Source organism: Rissa tridactyla, chromosome 7 (genome assembly GCF_028500815.1).
Source record: "Rissa tridactyla isolate bRisTri1 chromosome 7, bRisTri1.patW.cur.20221130, whole genome shotgun sequence".
Lineage (NCBI taxonomy): Eukaryota > Metazoa > Chordata > Aves > Charadriiformes > Laridae > Rissa > Rissa tridactyla.
Window position 1 is genome coordinate 6,803,981 of NC_071472.1, and position 24,108 is coordinate 6,828,088.

Genomic DNA, 24,108 nt, shown 5'->3' on the forward strand with positions numbered 1-24,108 from the left:
GATGGTAGGTGGGAAAAGAAACCGAATCTCTTAGAAAACATGAAGCCCATCTTCATTACCACAGGATCAACTTTTCTTCCCACCAATTATCAGTTTTGACAGAGTCTGTGTAAAGGCAGTCATTTCTCAGGCAAGTTATATACTTGGAGCTCTAAGTTATTTGAAAATGTCAAAATCCAAAAATAACTAAGTTAGTACAAATCAGAGCAAGACTCATATGATCCTCCCAAAAAAAGGGTTTCCACAAGGAGAGCAGTATATTTTACACTAGACTGATTGACAATGCTGGTAGAAAAAAAACTATTCTCAAAGGACAGAAGCAAAGGCAGCTGTTGTGAACACGTACATAAAAAAACAAATACAAGCCACACAGACACATTCTGTATAAGTAACAACTTTATTGTAACTTGATGTGCTGAAACGCAAAAATATTTTCAGCAACAAGGTACAAAAAGTATTTCACCATTAACATCAGCTGATAAAAAAAGGCTGGATGGTTTGATACAACTGTTTACATATCTGAATTCCTTAATCATTTCCACCCCAAAACAGGTCTAAGTCATTTCACTGGTCTGATTTCTGGAACAGGACTCATTGATCTCAAGCCTTCAAAAACCAGGTTACAAATACGGTGAAGTTCCTTGCAAAACCCTTGAAATAGTGAATTCCCTTTACAAACATAGTCCATTTACTGTAAGCAGAAGCCAAGTTATGAGACTAAGTCAGTGTCTCGCTAGCAAAGGAGCTAAACTCGGCACTAAATATGCTATCAACACTGGACAAAGAGGACAGTTAACATTCTATTTGTCAATTACAAAAAAAAATAATCAATTAAGCTTAGGAATTTTAACCAACTGTAAAATTCAGCAAAATTCAACAATATTTCAGGTAGCAATACCTCACATTTGCAATTCACTGTCTTTTATGAAACACAGTTTCAAATACTGCACGTTATTTTATTCTCCCAAGGGAGAAACCTTTCCACGAGGATTTAAAAGGAACATAATCTCCATGTAGGTCTTCTACTGACTTTCTATGCAAAGGTGAATTTTATACTCAATGTTCAGAAAAACATCAGAACTAGAGCAACTGCTAAAACTAACTCTGTGTCCATGACTATCACATTTTAACATACACTTATCTTGTAACAGCAAATATTTTCACATTTTCACAAAAATATACCATTACTCAAATTGTACCTGTAATACTTATTCCACGCTTTTTGTGTTGTTTCTACCTCAGTGAAACTGAATTTAGGAAGCAAGAATCAACATGCAACAGAGCTCTAATGGGTAAATTTGTAACTTTTCCATCTCAAGCGTGTATCAAATAGCATTCTCCTTCACCTTCAAAAATACCTTTTAAAAAGATCTTGTATCCTGTTAAATCTTCCCTTCATTACGACAGTTTCCTAGAAAAGGCACAATGTGTTCGTACTTCTGCATGCAGTAAATGGACTAGGAAATAAGGATTATTTATTGAAGCATCTTCCACCCAAAGCATCTCCTTAGGAGAGGTTCAAATGGAGGAAAAAAAAATAATATATATAATACATAAAAGCATTTTGACAGCAAATTGAGTCCTTATTTTTAGAAAGTCATTCTTGACAAAAAACACCGCACAGTCATACACACACACGCACGCACACACAGGACACATGCAGGGTTCTCCCCAGAAAAGTATGGAAGCGGTGGTTCACATCTATCTGAGGGAGTAGTGTTGGCAAGCCAAAACATGGCACCTTCATACATTATATTCCTAATCTGTATAGAAAACTAAGAAAAAAAAAACAAAACTAAGATTTCAGCCTGAAAAAAAACCTGTCCGTTGTACTAGATAGTTTTATATCTGCTGCACTTAGAACTGACAATGAGGTTTTGAAGGGCAAGCTCTTGAGAGGTGGGCAATAAAAACCAGCCACTGAATTCAAAGGAGAAGGTTGTAATTACCAGCTATCCCGTTCCAGTGAGAACACTGCATGTAGTTAATTAAAGAATAGAAAAGGTGAATAATTAGTGCACTCACTTAAGAATACAGCAACTGTTTTACCTTTTTCTTAAGAGCTGACAAACCTTGAAAACATACATAATAAATAAAATCAAATCTAAACAGATCATTTATCGTGGTGGTATTTTTTTTCCCCTCTTAATGTACGGTATACACTGCCTGACTTGAGAAGTGGACACTCTACAATGTAGATAATATTACAGCACAGTGTCTGACATTTTTTGGTACAAAGTGTGCTATTAAGCTTCTAAAAAAAGAAAAAAGTTTTCCGAAAAGTCCTTAAGCTTTCCATTTGCTTACTGTATGTTGTTACTTTAGAACAGGCTGAACTGGACAATCATTACAGCATTAAATATTCAAGTCACTTTGTATGTTAGAGCTGCAAGTTTTACCAGTGATGAGGATGAGGATATATAGTCCTAACGCATTACGCAGTGCAGCAAAAACATCACTATTTTGGAGGGACCAATTACCTTTAAGTCCTATGGAGAAGAACGCTTATGAGACCTTATTTTAGATAAATATTTTAAAAATCACTAAAAGGATAAACCTCTGTAAATATATAATTTGATGCCTTACATACTATTAAAGTTTCTGATTTTACACTTTATCCATCATAAAGATTTAGTTAGAAGGTAAGATGAAAATGCAAGTTTAGACGTTATTTTATTCTTCAGAATCGGACTGGGCATTTTTTCCAATTTACCTTTGCTCATGGTTTACTAGACACCAAAAACTATAAAACTATATACTCTTTCCTCTAAAAGTTTCGTTCAGAGCAATTCAGACGAATCGCAATGAAATGAGGATGGAGATAGATTTTAAGATAGTAAACAATCTGAAATTCTTCCTCTCTCCTCCCTGCAGAATTTTTTTTTTTTGTAATAGGCAAACTAAAACCCTTATGCAAACATGTTTATAAATTAGGTGAGATTTCCTCCCATTCCCCACTGCTAAACCCAAGTCTTCCCAAAAAAAGAAATATAGCATATTATCACTATTACAGTAAACTCAATGCAATACCTCAGGAAACATTTAAAGTGTGCACTACTGCAGACTTTTCCTCCCAATTGTAAACAAAGCTATCAAACACTGAGGATGTTGATATTAAAGCTAAGGTTCATATAATAAAGAACTGGCCCATGACAAGCAGGTTACAAATGTTTCATCCTTTTCACATTATGCAGAATTTCAATACCATCCACAATGCTAGTACAATAACTGAAATGCAAGACTGAGCAAGTCTCTGCTTGCAAATACCATCTGACATTTCAGGGAAATATTCCTCTTGATGTGTACATAACCTCCCTAGGTGTTACTGGAAGCTGTGCACATAAGTCAAGGTGGGAAAAATCCCTTCAAAGTTTTACCATTCACATGCCTTTTTTCAAATAAGCAAAAATATTCTGTTACTTAAATATGAAAGCTTGCAATAGCCACCTTCAATTGAGTCTTAAAAAGACATGCCTTTCTTTTCTAACAAAACTAAATCCCATGTGGCTGTGGGCATCTCAAAATGTATCTAAAAAGTTAAGCCACAATTACCTGTACCTCATTAATTCATCAAAAGCAAAATATATATGTACCACACAACATACAAAAGTTACACGTTAAAAGTGCATATTCGGAATCCATTTGGCCCATTTCTTCAATTTACATTTGGTCATTCTATGCATCCTTTACTCTTCTAGGTAACCATACATGCTGGATATATTTTTTCCATATACAATACTATTCTGTTTTCACATTGAAGGTTTTACCTCTCGTTCAGTTCTGCATTAAATGTAAACTAATGATGGACCATAAAGAAACACAAGCAAGAGGTTTATTCTGTGTTTCTTTTTACCGTTTGGACAGCTTTGACACACACACAATAAGCATTACAAACTGTAATGAAAATACATTTTTTTTGGGCCAAACCATTGCATATTTGCCCCCACAATGAAAAATAAATTATGTTCAAAGCAGTATATTGCCATAAATAGCCTGTAGGCATTCGCTGAAGGTAAACAGGCTCTCTCTATATTTAGCACTTGTCTAGGGTACATTGTGTGCCTCTGGTTCAAGCGCTTGTAATGAGAGGCTAGTTAAAACCTTCCAGTTAGCACAGGACCAAACTATAATCATTTTATTTTTTTTTCTTCTGAAAATAATGGAAGATCCCTTTCAAAAAATTAATCTTCAGTTATCAACTTTACTGCATTATGGAGCTAGTGCAATCCTGCAGAGCCTAGTCAAAAAGACAAGGCACATTAAAAAATAATAATAAAAAAATCAAGATACATTAGACTATATGGACTAGAGAGTCATTGAAGATAATTTAAGGCCTTTCAGTGAATTAGAGTAATCAGTCTAATTTAAAGCTGAGGATTAAACCATAAATTATCCATCTGAAAAGCAAACAATAGGCTTTTTCAGCTTCTGTTCTGTGGACAAGGATAACAAAAACTCTTGTTATGGTTTGTGAAAACACCTCTGGACATGGAGGAGTAGAGTCAATTCAATTTCTCTAAAGTTCATGGAAGATTTCATGACTGTTTTAGCCGTTTGCGTGGAATGCCAAACTGTGGACACTGTGCAGATGCTAGTGCGCGAAAGGCCTCTGCTACTAAGTGAGGGTGGGAGTGGATCATGGACTTCCAGCCTGCTGTTTCCATTATGTCTGTTGCTTGGCTGAAAACAGAAGTATTAAGAATAGTCACACAATTTTACAAACCAAATGCACAAATGCGCAGTGGAGAAGAGCAGGCAAGGCAGAACTACTGCAGAAGAGCAGTCGAGCATGATGAGACAACAGACTTCACGAATGCCAGTAAGGATGCCATTGGAAAGAAGCAGCAAATTGCAATTTGGGTGTATTAATAACATCACATGTAGGATATAGGGTACTTATTCTGCTCTACTCAGTATCAGCAAGACCTCAGCTAGAGAACTGCATCCAACACTGGGCATCGTGTTAAGATAACCGCCTTGAAATTGCTAGGAAAAACAATAAAAATGGTAAGAGGAAAACTAGAGGAAAATGAGGTCTAACGTAGAGAAGAAAAGCACGGGAAGACACGATAATCTCATTACACAGAAGGGCATGCTCAATTTGGGGAGAGAGAAGGATGACAAGATGAATCAACTGAAACTGCAGCAAAAAATTATGTAGTTCACGTATCAGAAAAAGCCATGAAGACAGATTAGCTGGCCGACTACAGAATTCTTCACTGGGAGCTCACAGTCTGAGTACCAGTGGAGCATACTTGAGAACATTCACTTTTTCTTCAGTACAAGACCATGGACTACATTCAGAATGGTTTTCTATAGCCACTGTTGATTTTTAACTAATAGAGAAGCAACAACAGATTTCAGCAAGTACCACACTGACATCCAGAAGATTAAAAACAATGTATTTACTCAATGTATATATTTACTCTTTTTGTGAAATAATATAAAACAAAAGCATAAAATTCACTCTGCACATGGAGAGTATTACACCAGTTGGGATGCAGGCCACACTGACACAGGATAAACCTGTAATTTGAAACCAACAGCTTATGCATCAACCTCAAGTTTGCGTTGCCTTGCATTTTCAAAAGCCTCTCACGAGCACCCTCTTACTGCTTCAGGAACGCTGTCAAGCTTAAAGTTAGCAGCTGACCTCTACACTACATGATGTCTCAAAAACCTTTTGCAGGTTTCTAATGAAAGCCTTTAATCTTCTGCTGCAAGTCAGTAAAGGCAAGTGCCTTGAGAAACAACACCAAAGTTCAGACTCCTGGTGCCCAGAGTAGGTAAATTAAGCCAGGCCCTTTCACGTTATTTCCCTGACTTATCGTAGATGCTTTAGCTGCAGCAAAGATGACCAGCATCTTTACTAGCAATTATCCAAGACAGAAGTCAGCTCAGTAAGTTCCAAATCACTTGAGAAGGAACACATCATCTAGTTTACATTGTTATGCATTCTGATGTCTTTTAGTTTTTCTACTGGCATTTTACTATTTCTCTTCTACCACCCCCTTCCTTTTCCACATTACGCACAATCATTAGGCATGTGAAGACTTTTTTTTTTTAAAGGAGAAACGCTTTAATTTTTAAGTAACTGGTACCACATAGCTTTTAACTTCTCAGGAGATTCTGATGGTAAGAAATAAACACTCTGCCGTCCCTTCCCTGTTTCAGCCTACCACTGGCTATTCTAAAGCTGGGTTCCGTGGTTCACTTGAGCTGCTCTAAGTATATGCTGTAATATGCTGAGCCACATTTTCTCAATCTACTTCCAGTGTTGGCGTGAGCATTTACAGACTCAGCCAGATCAAGAGGGACCTGACTGACTAGTTGTGTGGCCTCGACAATGCTAGTGCTGACATGTGGGAAGGTGCACAAACACATTGCCAAAGGCAAGAAGAGCAACTGCCCTCCTTTCTTTGGAAATACAGCAGGCTCAGATTGACCTACGCAAGCCTTCAAACCACACTGGGGTTGCCACTCCTCCAGGCACAAATCTGGTTAGTCAAGAGAATGTTTTCCTTTCTCTTGTGGTGGCTGCTGCCACCATCTCATAGCACTGGCATCCCTAGGAGAGGAATGAAAACTAGCTGTTGTGATCTCAAACTGGAGGGCAGTTAACTCTCTCTGTCACTGAAAGGGGAAGTCACAATCACAACTGCGGTAGCACCTGCTGAATCGTACTTTACTTACAGTCAGTGACTGGCTTCAGTAGTGTGGCAATGAAGCACACTTCATTGTTCTAAAGTTCTTAAGACCTGCAGTCTATTTAGCAGTGTTTGTACAGAACACCAGGAGGCAGGGAAACTTACTTGCTATTCCAGTTTTTCCCATCTTTACACCCAAGTTGTCTAAGAACACTGCACCTGTAAGAGAGAACTCTGCTAATATTGAAAAGGTACACAAACCATAAATACAAATATATTTAGAGTATCATAAATATTACTTGCCTGTTAATAAAGTCTATTGCTTGTGCTTTTAACTGTTCAGCGCTGTGCAAATCTGCGAGGATAAGAATGTCAGCAACATTTTCTACCGAGAGGTTACTACAGAGTGCTTCCTCACACATGACCTTCAGCCGTTCCAGTGCATACTGACAAAAGAAAAAAAAACTACACTAATCGTTCTTCAAACTCATTCTTTCTACCAACTCTCTACAGTTTTTAAGACAGTTTCAGTCATGAAAATGCCTGGTGCCTCCCAAGCTTAAGATCAAACCTCTTCCAAACAGGTAACTCAAAATTGATTATGCTGCATTGGAGAGTCCTCAAATGGTAAGACACACATTAGGTTTGACACAAACTGATCACGCTTTACTGGGAAAACTTTTATTAAAACAACAAAAATAACTCATTTAGAAGTTTTCTTTTTCTTTCAGTTTGGTAAGGGAGGAAAAGCAAGGAACAGACATGGGCTCTTTATCCAAATCATCATTAGACAGGTTTACATCTCAAAGCGAGGGGCAAGAAATTATACAATGGAAAGTTTCATGAAATTGTCCAAGGTGAAATACATCAGCCTGTTTGAAACTAGCTTGTTCCAGGTTCACCCCCACCCCCATCTCTGAATTTCTAAATTTCTTACATACCTTTGACACAGCCTACCAGAAAACAGACGTAAAATAACTACATGCCCATATTATATTTTGCATGAATGAACTGAGCTGCTCTTTTGAAGGATGTCATAGTCTGAACAGGTTTCATTTGGCTGTATCCATTTCTACTGAGATCTTACCCATTCCATTTAGTTTAGCACCCTTCAGATACAGTTTTTAAGTTTGAAAATAATTTTAGATGTAGGAGTGGCATATATTCAAGGTGCCACTCATACATTTCTATTAGCCGCTGTTCTATTCAACAAAAATGCCACTGCAGAAAAGTGAATTATTGGCTTAACTTCTATGTTTCGAGACCTATGTGTTTTTACTTCCATTTTATTACTATACTGCTCTCCTCAGAATACCTCTATTTAGGGTAAATAAGTATCAATTATAAGAAATCTGTACCTGCCAAGTAATACAGCAGTGTAAATGCCTTTGGTAATATGCAGAACACTCATTTTTAGATTATTCCACATTCACAAGGAACAGCAGAAAGTTTCTAGTAGTTTTTAACTGTTAGAAAAAGCTACAGGGACGTCCTAGCTCACCATTTTTATTTCCTGCTATTGCAGACAATCATACAACTGCACCTCTACATTTATCAATTATGCCCGAACTAAAGGCCAGCATTCATAAAATAACACCATTTCACCTTCCTGCCTGGGTGTACTGAAACTTGACAAAACGTCATCAGTTTCGGAAGATGAGATGCTGGCAATGAGCGGTGAAATGAACGAGAGGTAAGTCACCAAAGCCAGGGCAGTGCCAGGTCAAGAGATCTCAGAAAAACAGAACACATTCATCCGCCAGGAAAAAAATTATACTTGTTTCTTGAAATTAACTACTGAGATGACTTATCTTATAGAACTTATATTAGGATTGATTAGTGGTGAAAACTGCCTTCTCTCATAATGTTTTACAGATATGATTGCACAACCAATTCAGAAATTGCAAACTTTAAGAAGTTGCCATGCTCTCAGCTGAGAGTGAATAAGTCTCAGATTACACACACTGAAGTGACTATTTTCCGGATTCTGAACTACTTATGCCTCCTCAGGGAAAGACAACTGCGTCTCCTGTGAGGATAGCTAACTAAAATTTCAAGCTGTAAAGCAGTGAAGAAAAAACAAGCTATTGGGTCAGGTTTTTAAGAAGTTAAGACAACTGTGAATTATGATGTGAAAGGGAATAATCTCACCTTAATTGCTGTGCTGATATAAATTCCCTCATCCCAAAAATCATAGAAGAAAAAGAGTATTTCACAGCGCAGCAATTTAAAGTGTAGACAAGATCCCAATATAGAAGAGATGAATGATTAGAACTATTAAATTTGTAGGGAAGACAAAAAGATTAAAGTTCTGAAGTAGCAGTTCCTTAAGGAGCACACTAAATTCAAAGACTTGTATAAATCCTCTTCAACAATACAAAGATCTAGGATACGTTTTATTCAAGACCCATTTTCCAAATCATATTAATGGTCCCCACTTTCAAAATAATTTGGATAGTAAATATACTTAATATCTGAAACACTTCTGGTCAAGAAAGATTCATCAGCTTTCTCCTGATAAAAAACTTATTGTTTCCCATCTTTCTCCAGTTTTGATGAGATCTGTTTCTCATACTTAAAAAAAAGCAAAATGTATCAATCTGAAAAAAAAAAATGTATTTTCTTTGTAGAAGAACATTCCACAAGCAAATATCAGCTCTGAGAACTTAGTGGTCAATTACTTACTTTGTCTGCAGCTGCCAACAAATTGTCAGCCATTTTTTCAAGGTTTGGTGCTTTTCCCGTGTAAATGAATCTCATCATTTCTTTAAAAACTTCAGGGTCTACATCATTTATTTCTACTCGATTCTGTTAAAGAAGAAGAATCAATAACAGCCTCTGGAATTTAGCTACAACATTAAAATGAACATTATCAAATACCATTTGCATGCATGCAACAAGTTTTTATTTGCCATCCATCACACAAAATCCTTACAAATTTAAGGTAACATTCAACAACATTACGCAGAAAGAAATCAAAATCAGTGGCTCCTAAAGTCAGCTGGAAATCATTGGAAAACCTTTGCCTATGAAAAGTAATTGCATCTTTTTCTAGGAATGTCTAAGTCCGGACTCTATGACACAGGCTCTACATAAAAATCAAGGCATAGTTTCAGGAATATTTAAAAAAGTGCTGCTGAGTTTCCATCCTGGCCATGATGTGCTTGGAGTATCAGAAGTCAGAGCAGCAAACAGAATGAAGTGAGCCACTTTTGGCTTGACTTAAATTGAGAACACAGCCTACGTTTTGTTCTCAGAATCCAAAAAGCAAACAAAGCAGCACGCCTAACTAACACCATGTAGCTAAAGGCCTTCCTAACAAATCTGTAGTATTGCATGCTTGACCCCATCCTCCGATAGTCTCCCCTATAAGCAGTAAACAAAGTAGGAAATTATGTTAAAGATGTAGAAACAAGCACCGGACTTTTGAATAGAGTACCAAAAAAAAAAATAAAAATCACAGGCTATCAAACACACAAGATGTACATGTTCTGGTTTCCTATCCTCTGAACCACATACAGTATTTCAGAGGGCTGCACCAGAGATTTACTGCTAACATGAAGGCAAAGGTCCCCAGCACAGCACATTACTGAAGCCGGGACATCTCTGGGTTTCTTTCAGTCCAGAAATCCCAATAAAATGCTTCCAATGTTCCAATTCTACCTGTGAAAGTTTCCAGATTGTAGAAGCACAGGGAAGAAAAATGCCATGGCTGTGAAACTCAATTGTACTACAGCACCATATTCATCTGATTTATTTGTTCACACAAGTGGCATCATTGCAGCCTCCAAGACCAAGTGGTGATCATCTATTACAATCTTTTAGTGAGCTTATCAGTTCCTTGTATTTTCATGGATTCTGCCTATAACCAAGCCATTTTAGATATTCTTCTTCATGAAAGACAGGAACAACTCCTCACTGAGGGAGATATCAAGTGCATAGAAGCAGCTCTCTGTGCTGATTAAGTAACTATCCATCCAAAACACTTTATAGGTCAAGTGCCTGCAGAAACTGTGAATGAAAAGGAGTGCTTCACTGCCTCAGAGCTTAATTTGAGTCATCATTCACCTGTTGTTTCGTTGTGTCCCAGCTATCATATAAAATGTTTTAATACACCATAGCGAAGCCTTAATCAAGTCAATCAGCTTATGTGAGGGTATAAACTAAAGCGAAAAGGGGCAGAGGTTACTAGGCCAATTGCATCAGTAGCTAGTATTAAAAAAACCAAACAAACAAAAAAAAAAGAACACACACACACACCAATCTAGGGCAAAAGCAAGTACTTGAAAGTACAAATCCTCCAGAACCTTTCCCCAGTTGGCCCTTTCTGCCCCGTCCGCACAAAGAAACTCCTGTAGAACTCACTGGGAAAGTGTCAGAAGTAGTACCTCCTCCAATTGTGCATCATCATGAAGTACTCATCTTCCTCAATTTGCAGCACTTCCAAGTTTTCTGCAACTTTTCTCTTTTTCACAATGTAAAATATTGACATGTAAACTTTTCAGTAAGGCTTACCTTTTTGCTTTCCTCCATTTCGTGTTCAAACATTGCATTAAAAACTGGAGATCGTGCTGCAGCAAGAAAAGTAATATTAAATAAATATAATCAAATTTTAAACTTTTAGCAATTTTAATTACAAAATAATAGCAAAAGTAGAAAGTACCTGCAAGGACAGATTTATGAGCTTTGAATTCTTGTCCTCCTACATAAAAACTGCAATCTGTAAATCTTGTTGTTTCCCAGAGATTCCCTAAATCTTCTGCTAGTCGACATTCAGGTACCTTCAAAGTGTTTGTATTAGACTGTCCTGATATATTTACTGAGTCTTGGACCACGCTTACCTAACAGAAAATCACAGCAAGACAACTCCTTCATAACTGAATGCCAATAATAATTAAATTACAGTACCTACTGCTAGAATTTCAGCAATTCCAAAGCAAAGCAAAAAACAGTGGTGTTTTTGGCATTAGGCTGGAACCATAAACCAATGCTTTACAGTTTACTTCTAAATAACATAAATAGGGCTTTACTTAGAGACTCTAACATTGTGTATTTATGCAACCCAAGAAAAAAAAACCAAACAAAAAAAAACAAAAAAGAGCATAATACCACATGCCACTTGACAGAAATGCCAAAGTAAATAAGTCAGGGACAGATACGGTTCTTGAGATGCCAGTGGGATTAAAATATGTTAATGCTACTTCAGAGAGAAATTAACAGTTCAATAGTCCCCATACCTTTAAGTAAAATATAAAACATATACAATATAAAATTCTAAACAGATTATCAGCATCACAAGGCCACAGAAAAGTTTCATAAGAATAATCCATAAAAGTTTTGAATAGTATGATATTACTAATTTAATTACAGTAAATCCATACTTAACCTGCAATGTGCTAACGCAAACTAAGTGCAAGTAACACAGCTCCTTCATTATTTCATTTTACTGTGTCCAGCCGAGGAGGGAATCACGAGTGATTGTCTTCCGAACAAGATTAAAAGCCATTATTTTAGAAATATAATTCAATACAGTATAAAATGTAGTAGGTAAGTAACTTCAGTAATTAAATGCATGCTCGCAGGATGTAATTTTTGTACAGAACTAGTTAAGAAAACTGTGAAATATGTGTATCTGAAGTGAATATATTGCCATTATTCACCATGTTTAAGTCTTCCACATAAGAAGTAAACAGGACAGTAACATTCTTACTCGCTTTTTTCAGATATCTTTACATACTAAGCCATTTTAATCAGTATGTTAGGAAAACAGAAGAGCTCAGCAGGTTTTACTTCTGTTGTCTGAGAGCACACGCCTGAGAATAAAACCTTCATAACGAGAGCCATGCTACAAGATCTTGATCACTGCGTCTCCCAAATACAGAAAATGAGGATTTTGTATTAAGAGAAAACGCTGATACTGTTAAGATCAGTGCTTTGTTTGACTTCCAGAGGCACAGCATCTGGAATAAATCTGGCATAACGCAAAAATAGTACAGCTAAGCTTCACAGAAAGCGAGAGCACTGCAAACCAAACTCCAGATCAGAAGAGGAGGATGATCCAATTAAGACAGCAGCTTGGGGATTTGAATCATTGCCTAATTCCCTGTTTCATCCCATACCCTCTTGGGATTAGAAGAAATTCCTTTATATTCTTCCACCTTTTAAAAGGAAAAAAAATACCCCAGAGCACTGCAAAATTCCACTTTCACAGTAAGACTATACATTCACAACACTGAAGTATCTATAGCGCTATTTGCGCTATATAGATTAGCATCAAAATTTAAATAATATTTCTCTCATGAAAATTCAGTATTTGTTAAATTATTCTTTTTAAAAAAAAAAAAAAAAACAAACTTTGTCTCTAAAATTACATACTGACCTATTTCCAAAACAAAACACTATTTTTTAAGAGCTGTTCATTTACAAAGTATTCATTACAAGGAAAACTTAAAATGAGAAAACACTCAAAAGTATCTTTACAGAACCATAAAACACTTGTTACATCTGCTTTTATCACCCAAATAATTGTATTCATAACTAATTTATCATGCAGCTAATTTAACTTGTCTAAGTGAAAATAAGATGCGCTATATTTGCAATATCTAGTCTCAGGGGCCGTATTTCAATTATTCTTCCTACACAGCATAATGACATATAATTAAATTGTAATCTTGCCAAGACAATTTTACACATTTCCTGTAAATACACAGATCAAAGCAAACTTATTAGGAGTTAGAGCATCTATCATCCTCCTAAGCCACTAATCACTTTACAGTAGCAAAGATAACTGGCCAATGTATATTTAAGATACACTGTACTTACATTGCAACTTTCTCTAGTTTCCATTTTTAACACTGAGTAAGCGTTTTACTCAATTTTAATATGACAATTTAGGTTACCAACATAACTGATATTATAAAAGTGACCCATAATACACCATGAAGTTAAATTTATACCACAACTGTCAATACTAATGCTCAGCATTAAGCAGCCCCACAGGATACATACATTTTGTTTTCTGAACAAGTGCAATAGTTACTATAAAAATAAAGTATTTCATTTACTTGAAAGACCCGTTCATTGGTTAAAGCCATCAATTACAATATTACAGGAATATAGATTCTGACCATTAGTTCACTTTTTGTATAATGCAAACCAGCATGCAGACATTTCCTTTTGCTTATCCAGAGAAAAACAATCCTATAACTCCTAATACAACTTCTTTAAATAAAAGTGATCTTCATAAAATACTAATTCTACAGACAGCACGTATCAGGGACCTTTTGCATAAATAGTTCTATAGTCAATTTGACTGTCATCCTGGCAGATCCATGGAGAAGACCAACAGTTTCCAAGTGATCAACTCAGACTTATTCTACACTTCAGGATCCATGTAACAAAATACAATGCAGACAAAGCAAGTAAACGTGCATCTTACCATATTTATAGTTTACAGAAGACAACTTTTATAGCGTACAGCCATTTAAATCAACATAAACCTCTATTTATTAGAGCAGAAAACATTTTAAAAGCTAACCACTTAAACTATACTCACCTCACAAAATAACGTAAGCTTGTCATCTGGTAGAAGACCATTAGCTTCATCTAGTAAAAAATCTCTTCGGATAAATTTCTTAAAACCCCAGTCCTTGCCTTGCACAAATCGATACGCTCTTTGGCTTTCTGATAAAAACAGTTATGTACAAATAAAGCAAGTTAAATTAAAATATTAAGAAATAGTAAAAATTCTATATTAAGGCTAAGTGTTAATCCAAAAATGAACCAATTTAACACAATTGGATCACACGTGTCACATTTTTAGGAAACCCACAACTGATTAAAACTTTTTTTAATGTTGTAATAGCATTATTTTAGAAAACACTTGCTAGAACTTAGTAGAGCACAATTTGCAATTCAAACCATATCATCTCCTTAGATGTTATCTTAGGCACCAGTCAGCAAGAGAGGAGTTTTGCAGTTAATGTTTAACAATGCCGACGTGTCAAAACAGAAACTGTTCACAGGGAAGTACCATTACAATGAATTTGTCATCAACAAATGCATTCTGACAACGCTTCTGCAGTTGTCATAACAATCTGTTTTGACTTCGTCCTGAAATGAAAAATCTTGTTTCACAGGTTGAAATTATTTTGAAATACAGAAAAAGCATTAAAAAGGCAAAACAGAAATAAAAGCTTTCAAATAACAAACTATTTCTTTGGTCACAAGAAGATATTATTTTTATTTACCTTTTAGCCATAGCTATGAGTTATTTTTTTTAATCCATCAGATTTGCTAATTTCATATATATAGATAGCATTCTTCTACAACGTCCAAAATAAAGACATCAGGAAAGTGACTTCTCTACACTACAGCTAACTTGGCACCTTTTAACTGTTATCAGCAAGAAAGCGAGTTAACCCTCTGGAATTAAATGATCAGGAACAATTTACAAGCAGTATAAAAGTATAAATGTATTTTTTTTTTCTTTCTAATAAAGTTAAAATGTTAGTTCATTACCTATTTTATGCACGGCTTCATCACTTGAAGCAGCAGTCTATGCATGAATTATCAATTTGCAAAGGACATCTACAGTCAGGCATCGTTATACTGTATAAATAAAAACAGAGCATCTCCAGAAGCAGATGGTAAATGGCTGGAAAGCCCAAGAAATAAGATTTGTGTTGGTAATTTTCCAAAATTAAAAGATGTTTATAATTCCTGTACTGCCAAATACAGGAAAGCTATTGCAGAAACTGAAGACACATGTACTCATAGGATTTTGGGGGTTTAGCACCCCGTGTTTATTGGCATTTACAGTACTGCTTGGCACATAATCTTCAGATTCTCAAAATCCTTCCATCCTACATTGCACGTCCCTCATTTAGGACAGCATTACCAAGAAAACTTTCTTACGTTTTCCGGGAAATCAGTACAACTGAGGCCCTCTCTGAAGCGCCTGTAAACTCATGTACCCAGCATGGGGAAGAAAGAGGAGGAATTAGGGGTCTGGGCTAAGATCTCCTTGGCCTCACAAGACACAGTGGGACAGCTCACACAACTGGAGTGGATGGGTATGGGATCTTTAGGGAGACCAAGCCAGGAAGGTGAGGCAGAAGAGCTACCCTTTACAGGAGAACTACAGGAACACATGGAGCTCTGCCTTGCCACGGATGATGAGCCAGCTGAGAGTTCATGGGTCAGGATTAGAGGGCAGGCCAATGTGAGCAATGTCGTGCTCAGAGCCTGCTACAAATCTACTGATCAGGAAGAAATAGCTGACTGGCGATAGGGGTCCTGGTGGACAACTAATGAACAAGAGCCAGCAATGAACCCCTAAGGCAAAAAAAGGACAAGCAACATCTAGTTAAACACTAGAACTGGTTGCCCAGTTAAGTTGTGAAGTCTCCATCCTTGGAGATATTCAAACCTCAACAGGTCCCAAGCAAACTGCTCTTAGTTGGCCCAGCTTTCAGGAGGAGGTTTGGACTAGACAACCTCCAGAGGCCCCTTGCAACTGCAAAAATTCTATGATTCTATGATCATCCAAAATATTTTTTGATGGTGTATCATACACTGCAGTTTAATTTAATTACACACACCAATCCACTACTGGTCTGGGAGATTGTCTAAAGCCAAAAGCCATGATCCACCAAATGTATAAAAGTATAGTTTTGTTCATACAAGCTCCAGAACCAGAAGGCTTGCAAGGGATTGAAGCAACCAGCTCCATCAGTGGAATAGGATAAACAGAGTGAAATATATATACTTACTTTCCTTCTAAAAAGTCCAACCATTTAATTTTTAGATTTGAACTCAGTTTTGCAGATTTATTTTAAAGATTACAAGTGGGCCTAGTTACATAAGGAGAAAGTAGCATGAACTTTGGGTAGGAGTGCTGGAAAACTATAGACTTTTCCAAGAAATTCAGAACTTGCAACAGAACAGACCCGACCCAGCAAGATCTCTTAAGTCCCGCAGCAGGAGAAGGGAAGAAAAGTAGACAGATTCTTCATATACAGGATTAGCAACAGCACAAACTCAGTGTAGACCAGCATTAAATTACACATTTTCATGAGAATTTCATCTTTCCCAAAAAGTGTTTCCAATGAAGTTTGTGCTTATAAGTTTGAAACTAAGAGCCATGCATTTTTCATATCAAGAAGGCAATTAAATCAAATCACCAATTATTTCAAAGTCTTCTAATTCCTTGGGTACACAGCTCATGTTTTTAAACTGATTACAGTGTAAATCAGATGAAATAGACCAAAACATTGTAAAGGAGTTTCTGAAAGAACAACCATGCGTGTTTACCCTAATTAACTATGGAAATCAAACACCTCTTCCACTGTACCTAGAAACAAGCAAATACACCCTCACTAACAGGAAGCAAGAATAATCTGCTAGGAAACTTAAGTGACAAGAATCTGGAGTGACAGCAGTTAGTAATGCACTGTGATTTATACTGCTCAAGATAGAATTAACACAGCTCAGTGATCAGAAATGTAAGAAACATGAATAAGATTTTGAATTAAGGATATTAAAAAAAATATTTTTAAAGTTTATCTCAGCGTGAAATTCTGTTCTCAACTGAAAAAAAACCAACAAAACTGACTTTCTTTGGTATGTTCTTGCAAATCCACATGCAATACATTAAGAATCCCTTACCCATTGCTTTTGTTTCTTCTCTTTTAGCATTCAGCAGGGAAAATTTGAATTTTGCTCTGACTTCACTTTTTGGACAACTGACTAAAAGCAAATATAATGACAGGTAGTCTTTGCTTTCATCATCTAATCCCTTTGGATTCACTCTCAGGCACCTGAAAGAAACACAGAAACCGTATGTTTTTAAATTGCACCCACAATAAATTCAAAAATATTTTTATAAGACACAATGATACATGCTACCAAAACAAAATGGTTCCCTCATGACTGTTGAAACTTTGAAATTAGAACAAATACGTACCTATAGCAAAATTTCAAGAGATGTCCGAGTTTTAATATTTATTTGCAATTTAAGTTTGCAACTTTTGTGAGTGGGGAAAAAAAACAAAAAACCCAAAGCAGTTGCTAGAATAAAGACCTTACCACTTCATTTTGTCATTTGGCCCTGACGAAAAGGTAGAACTCTTTAAGACTTCACCCATTTCTTCTCGGCAAAAACTGAAGTTATTAATGGTCCACATGTAGGAAAATTTTACTACTTTAACCTGAACAAAAGATGTAGAAAATTTCAATAAAATTTAACTTACATATCAAACATTAACTATGAGAACTAGTCAGACTGTCAGCACAACTCAATAGTTTTAGGTATTTTTTTAAAGGTTATGACTAGAAAATAAAGCCACTGGAATTCACGTAGATTACCTGTGTGTAACACCAGCTTTCAGCGACAGGTCCACTGGACATCTCCCCAGGAGGAGGTGGGGTGGGAACCCTTGACATTGCCACTTATTGCAGGTTTATAGTATCAAGATAGCAATTCAAACTTCAGTAATTCTCCTAAAAAAAGGAATTCATAGGTTTTGTTCGCTCTAAGTGTGAAAAAAAATTCCATATTTTGACATCCATATTACTGCATTTACTAAATGATGCATCTGAAAATTAAACTTGAGGACAACGGCTTTGCTAGTTAGACAAGCTAGGTGTCACACATTAATGACCCCTTGCGCTCAAAATCTACAGGCTGAATCCTCATGCAATACTATATAAAAGCTTGTGCATCATACAATACCACTAATGACATTATTTCAACATCCCCTTTGCAAATTACTACCTTGATCACTCCAGTCATGTTAGAACTTTCTTCAGGATGTTTTCCTTTGATTTGGAGGGTAACTGGGGCCCTGTAAGCACTCGGTTATTAGCACCTATGTGTTAGCTGCCCACACAGGCATAATTCAGTTCTGAAAGAGCACCTCGCCATCTGGGAGTAGAATAGGTTCTAACAACCCTGGGATTTCTCAAGGGAAGGTAAGAAATTAAAACTTCCATTTAAAAGTAGTATTTTCTTCACAAGTTTCATGGTTGCCTTGTATCTTTAATACCAACAGATTTGAACAACCATGTGCTTGCTCCCCATGAAAGCACAAAGCTGAAGAACAGTTTAAGTCAACTCACCAATTCTGAAGAACTTTCTAATAGCAAATAAAGCAATTTTGTTATGGATTATCACCTAACAGAGCACTGCAATTTCTCCTGCCTGAAATTGAGTCATATGCCCAGATTCATCACATCTAGCTTCAGACACGTAATTAGTCAGCCTACTTGCACTAGCCTTTGTGCATAGCTAATGAAAGAAGGCGGGTCTGGCAGAGGGTAGCTCTGGGTTACTGGGAGTTACTGGGCTGACTCTCCTTTAGATAGGGTTTGCTCTCATCTTGAGACAGATTCCTGCCAGAAGCACAGCTTCTCACTTAAGCAGCTCCATTAAGCTGCTAAAAGAAGTGAAATGAACCCTGATCAAACCAGATGAAAGTCACACGGGTTTCTGCCACAAAACATTTCCTCCCTTCATACAGAAAGTTTCTTTAAACATATGCTGCTGTCGCTAAAGCAACATCAGAAGACTACAATCTTTCTGCAACATTTGAGCGCTTCACCATATAGGACTTTTTACTATATAAAACCGCGTTAATTGTCTTACTCAAAAGATGTGATTGCACATCACTAATGTTGGAACTCTTCTTTCAGGGGTGGGCAACGCTTAGAAACAAGGTTTTATGCAAGCATTGGTAAGACGACACTGCAAGACCGCATGGAATTCAGTCACAACGTGAACGAGTTTACTATTCCAACAGGAAGAAGAATTCTCTGCAAATCACTATGATCCTCGGTGGATGCTTTCCTTCCTGCCTTTCCAGCACCTCTTCTCACTCATTTGTGATACAAATTAGCCCTTCCACATTAAAGCCTGCCGACATGGGAATCACTCTGAATCGCGAATATAAAACCTTGAAAACAAAACTAATTCTCAGGTTTTATCAGATGAGGAAGCAGATGCTATATAGTCAGATCCCCTAATGGATCTCTACTAAGAGATCTACTATGACAAGATGGAAAAAAAGAAATAATAATAATAAAAAAATCACTGAATAGCTCTCCTGCAAGATATGGATCACGGAGACCCTCCAGTGTAATCAAAAATACAACTCAGCTGCCTCTCATAAATGACTTTTCTTTCCAAATAAAACTTGTATTTATTTATGTCAATCTTAACTAGCACTTTCCATATTGACAAACAGCCACCATAAATTTAAAAATAATGGAACTTGTTTTCCCTGTATTTTTTTTTAAGCAGGTACTGTGTTTCATGTACTGTGGAAGCTGTGTTTACGTAAGTTTTGTTTACAGGTTTACAGTTTGTTTTGTTTCTCTGTACAAAGCCACCCAGAGTAAAGTTCCTGGGAAGGACCCATGTGAACATACCTCTTTCATAAAGCAAATATTAGTACTTATATTACCATTATTTCAGGAAGTACATCCTATCCCATGGTAACAACCAAAGGTGTAACCCAAATGAATGATGGATTTTATACAGAACCATACCTTGAAAGTGTTGGAACAGCTTTCCTCACCCTTACTGAACCTGTTTGCTCTTCTTCAATTCTCCAAAACTAAAACCAAGAAGAAATACAGCCCGTTCCTTACTCTATCATTTGCATGAGATGCACAGGACTGTCTCAGCTCTCATCTGTTCCTCAATTCTTTCAGTCCATTAGACCAGTCAGCTCCTAGGAACCATGAAAGAGCAGCAGAACTGAGCCAAGTTTGCTCTGAAGGGGTCTCTCAATTGAAAAAGGCTGAAAACAACTGCTGGATAGTATCCTCTTTAGAAAGTGTTCAGTGACCTTATGCCAGCTACCAGTAGTTATCTGCCCCCTCCTGTCCCATGGCTAAATCAGCTTGATTCACTGAGAATTTAACTCTAAACTAAGGTGGTCATTTTCAGTTATTTTCAAGTCCATCTGCTGCCTTGTCTCTGTACCTGTTCTACCGCGGGCATCTGTACTTCAGAGGCTACTTCCACCTGCTGCGTGACTTTTATTATTTATTTCAGGTTCTGACAGAAGCCATGATTTTACATAAGTGCACTTTTCAGATCCTTCTGAATAGCTTCAGCTTTTTATAAAGTTTCCCATTACAGCATTAGGACCAAACAACGGATTTTCATGGGCTCCTGATACATCTTTGAGGAACAGATTTGCATGTCACTTTTTTTGATATGGATTTACTAAGCCAATCAAATTTTTAGATTGAAAAAACTGGGAGAAAGCAATAACTTTTAACAGTTTGATATCATACTGGGAGCCTGCGTTGAGGAGCAATCTTTTTCATTTTCTAATATGCCTGGGTGCACAAGTAAAAAAAAAAAAAAAAAAAAAAAGAAACCAACCCACAGCAAACTGAACCATGGAGAACAAACAGACCATCAGATGGTCTGTTAAGACATACCAAAAGACTGCCAGAGAACAGCAGGGGAACAGCTTAGCGGTACTGCTGATCCGCCCCTCACTACTTAATCCATTAATCAGGATTTGGGTGGGGACATGGGGATATTTACCAAAACTACAAGGCAAAAGAGAATCAGAAGCTTCAGACATGTTAACGTGAAGTGTAGAGGTGTTTGGGGAAGGAAGGATTTTTCCAGTCCCCAAGCTGACATCAAGACAGAGTGGGCCACCACATGCCTCACCCTCCCTTACCTGGCCACTCATGGTTACCAGGGCGAAGCAGACCTTGCATGGGCAGACTGAAGGCAAGAAGAAAAATGTACCTATGCACTCATACTTTGTTTTATGTACTGTATTCTGCTTGGGGAGAAGGCTAAATACTACTTTGAAGAAAGTGTTTATGAATCATTGATTAGGCACTGTCATCAGCTCCAACAAAAAGGTTTTTCAAGTACCAAACCCTCATCACAGCTTCTTAGATCAAATGGTTGGGAACAGATGGAGCTTCAGTTCACAAAACCAGTCGGAGAATGACTGGGTGGAATTAAATCAATGAGGTGCAGGAAGACACGCCTGTTATCTGCAGGACAAAACAACTTAGAGGGACAATTTTCATGCTAGAACCTGCATTTATTCCTCCGTGGGCTATCAAGAACAAAGCATCAGAGGTGAAGGGACATTATCAGGTAATACCCCTGAGAGTTTTGAGGCAGTTCCATGCCCGTCTGGGCATGGCTTAACAAACCAGTCAGTGTGGCCTTTCCACAGAGGCAGAAGTCTCCGACCATCAGAGGAAACATGCACTGGGAACACCAAGTTTTAATGGGTGAGGGCAAAAGAAATTTCTGGCTTCCAAAATGGAAATTAGAGATGGATTTTTAAAGAGCGTCAAGTACCTTTGTTATTTGTTTGGATTTTCTAACGAAGCGATAAAACCATGCTGAATGCAGTGCTGCGGATGTTGATGATTCTACACTGAGAGTTTGCTTTCATTATCTTACTTCAAAAGAGGAAAGAAAAGCTCAAAAGTACTTTACTCAACCTGAACTCCCAGACCCCAAACATGATGGGCTTACCACTTCTACTCATCTCTTACGGTAGGCATTGGTTTCACCTGCTAATCACTCTGCCAAATAGATCAGTCTCTGTTAAATCAGGATCATCACGAAGACAAGTACTACTCCCAGAGCAGTAGGGCACAAGTAGGTAGAGATAACATGAAAAAGTGATTTCTCAAAGCACATTTTATTCAGGAATTGACAGAAGTGCTTTCCCATTCAAACAAAAACTTGCGTTAAACTTCAAGCCTTCTGAAGTTGATTATCTCTAATGGATTACCTGCACATAGAGTGCAAAGAAAGCATGGGCTACCCTCCATAAAACATATTTACACTAAATTTCATCAAAAGCTGTATCAGCTATTTTCCTAACTTAAGAGATCTGAAGATTCAAAGCTACCTCATATACCAATATAACATTAATTTCAGACAAACACATTGTCTTGTTTCCCTTCCCAGAAACTGAATATTTGTCAATATTATTCTGGAAAAGGTTACTTTTCAACCTCTTAGAGCTAGACAAGAACACATTCCCAGTCTCTTACATCTTGCGTTGGAATGATCTCAACAACTTTTTCACTGAAAAAATAACTAGCTCATTAAGTACCACATGCATATAAACACAAAGAGGAATTTCCTACTCATCCAATAATAAGCTTGCAAAACACTTTATAAACCTATTTGAAGAATTGCCTTAAGTGTTAACATGATCTTTTGCCAGCTCTCACGTCCAAGAGCAGAAGCTTAGTATAACTACATCCTAACAGCTCTTCCATAGTAATAATGGTGTAACAGGTGCCTACAAGCAGGTGTGCATGTTAACCAGTGACTATAGCAATGTTTTATCTTTGTATTCCAATAAGGTATTACAGTCAACAAGCTACTGGCAGGAACAGCTAGATAAACTGCCTTCTGCAGGGTATCCAACGCACCCCAAAAGTCAAACCCAGCCCACCAGAGCCTAACCCGCAGATCAGTTCAAGCAAATCAGTGACCTTGTCCTGCGCCCTCAACAGCAAGGAGGAAAGCATCATGTGAAATGGATGATGAGCTGCTGCTGAGCCTCGTCTCTCTGCTCTCCTGTCTTTTTCCAGGGCTTCGGCCTCCAGGATCACTGTGCTTCCCTCCTGGGCTGGCATATTTTGGCACATCACAGGATTTCCAACATCTCATCACATGATATAACTGCACATGAGCGAGTCAGGCACAGTGTGCCCTAATGCTCAAGTCCTGTCCAGAAACTCAGTAACAAAGCAGCATTTAACAGCAATGTCATGGTGCACTTCCAAACCGCAATGGCACAGAATCTCCACAATCCCCCGGAGAGGCTATGGAGCCTGTCCTCACTCAAACATCTCTATCCAACAAACTACTGCAAGCATTTAACAGCCAATGTAAAAGTTAAAATAACCTACTGTCAAAGTGTGACCGGTATCAATACCATTTAGCAGTCTCTGATGGAAAGCCAAATAGATGACCATACCAACAAATCCCACATGCATGTATTGCATATTCCATTTCAATGGTGACAGTCTTTTCCTGAACAGGGCTGAACACTTCAAGAAATACAAAGTTGTGGTTTTCTTTTTTCCTTTGCTTTTTCATCACTGGCTGAAATAGATCACCTTCTGAAGGTTAACTGGCAAACAACATCCTGCTCCTCCAACTTTTTATTCCTAGTAAATCCCTAATTCAGAAACTAAATACAATTTATTTAATTGTACAAAGAAAACTTTGGATTTTTAAAAAAATCTAAAGTAATAATGGTTCAATAAAATCAGTTTCCAAAAACCCATTCAAAATAAACATGCTGTAGCTACAGAGATACTGATTTCATTTCCTTTCATTAAACAACCACCATTGAATAAAGTATTAAATAGTATTATATATTACAAGTAATATCTAAGCATTATATTCTATATACAATACTATCTATCAGTATTTGTTATT

The 24,108-nt window shown here is 37.2% G+C and overlaps 1 protein-coding gene across 4 annotated transcripts in view; it reads right to left on the minus strand.

Moving 5' to 3' along the window:
* Positions 1–378: 378 nt before the first annotated feature.
* The window catches only part of SPOPL (speckle type BTB/POZ protein like), a 35,665-nt gene continuing 11,935 nt past the window's right edge, over positions 379–24,108 (minus strand). For 2 of the 4 annotated variants that reach the window (XM_054208260.1, XM_054208261.1), the window contains exons 2-11: positions 18,015–18,149; positions 17,736–17,857; positions 17,316–17,467; positions 14,203–14,330; positions 11,311–11,488; positions 11,163–11,218; positions 9,333–9,455; positions 6,951–7,093; positions 6,813–6,866; positions 379–4,680 (exon numbers count right to left, since the gene is read on the minus strand). In XM_054208260.1, the coding sequence (XP_054064235.1) occupies positions 4,536–4,680; positions 6,813–6,866; positions 6,951–7,093; positions 9,333–9,455; positions 11,163–11,218; positions 11,311–11,488; positions 14,203–14,330; positions 17,316–17,467; positions 17,736–17,857; positions 18,015–18,092 (1,179 nt within the window). In that variant the 5' untranslated portion in view covers positions 18,093–18,149 and the 3' untranslated portion in view covers positions 379–4,535. Of the gene's footprint in view, positions 4,681–6,812; positions 6,867–6,950; positions 7,094–7,115; positions 9,248–9,332; positions 9,456–11,162; positions 11,219–11,310; positions 11,489–14,202; positions 14,331–17,315; positions 17,468–17,735; positions 17,858–18,014; positions 18,150–20,297; positions 20,335–24,108 lie in introns of those variants that run through there. The other 2 variants (XM_054208262.1, XM_054208263.1) reach the window with 2 other exon arrangements.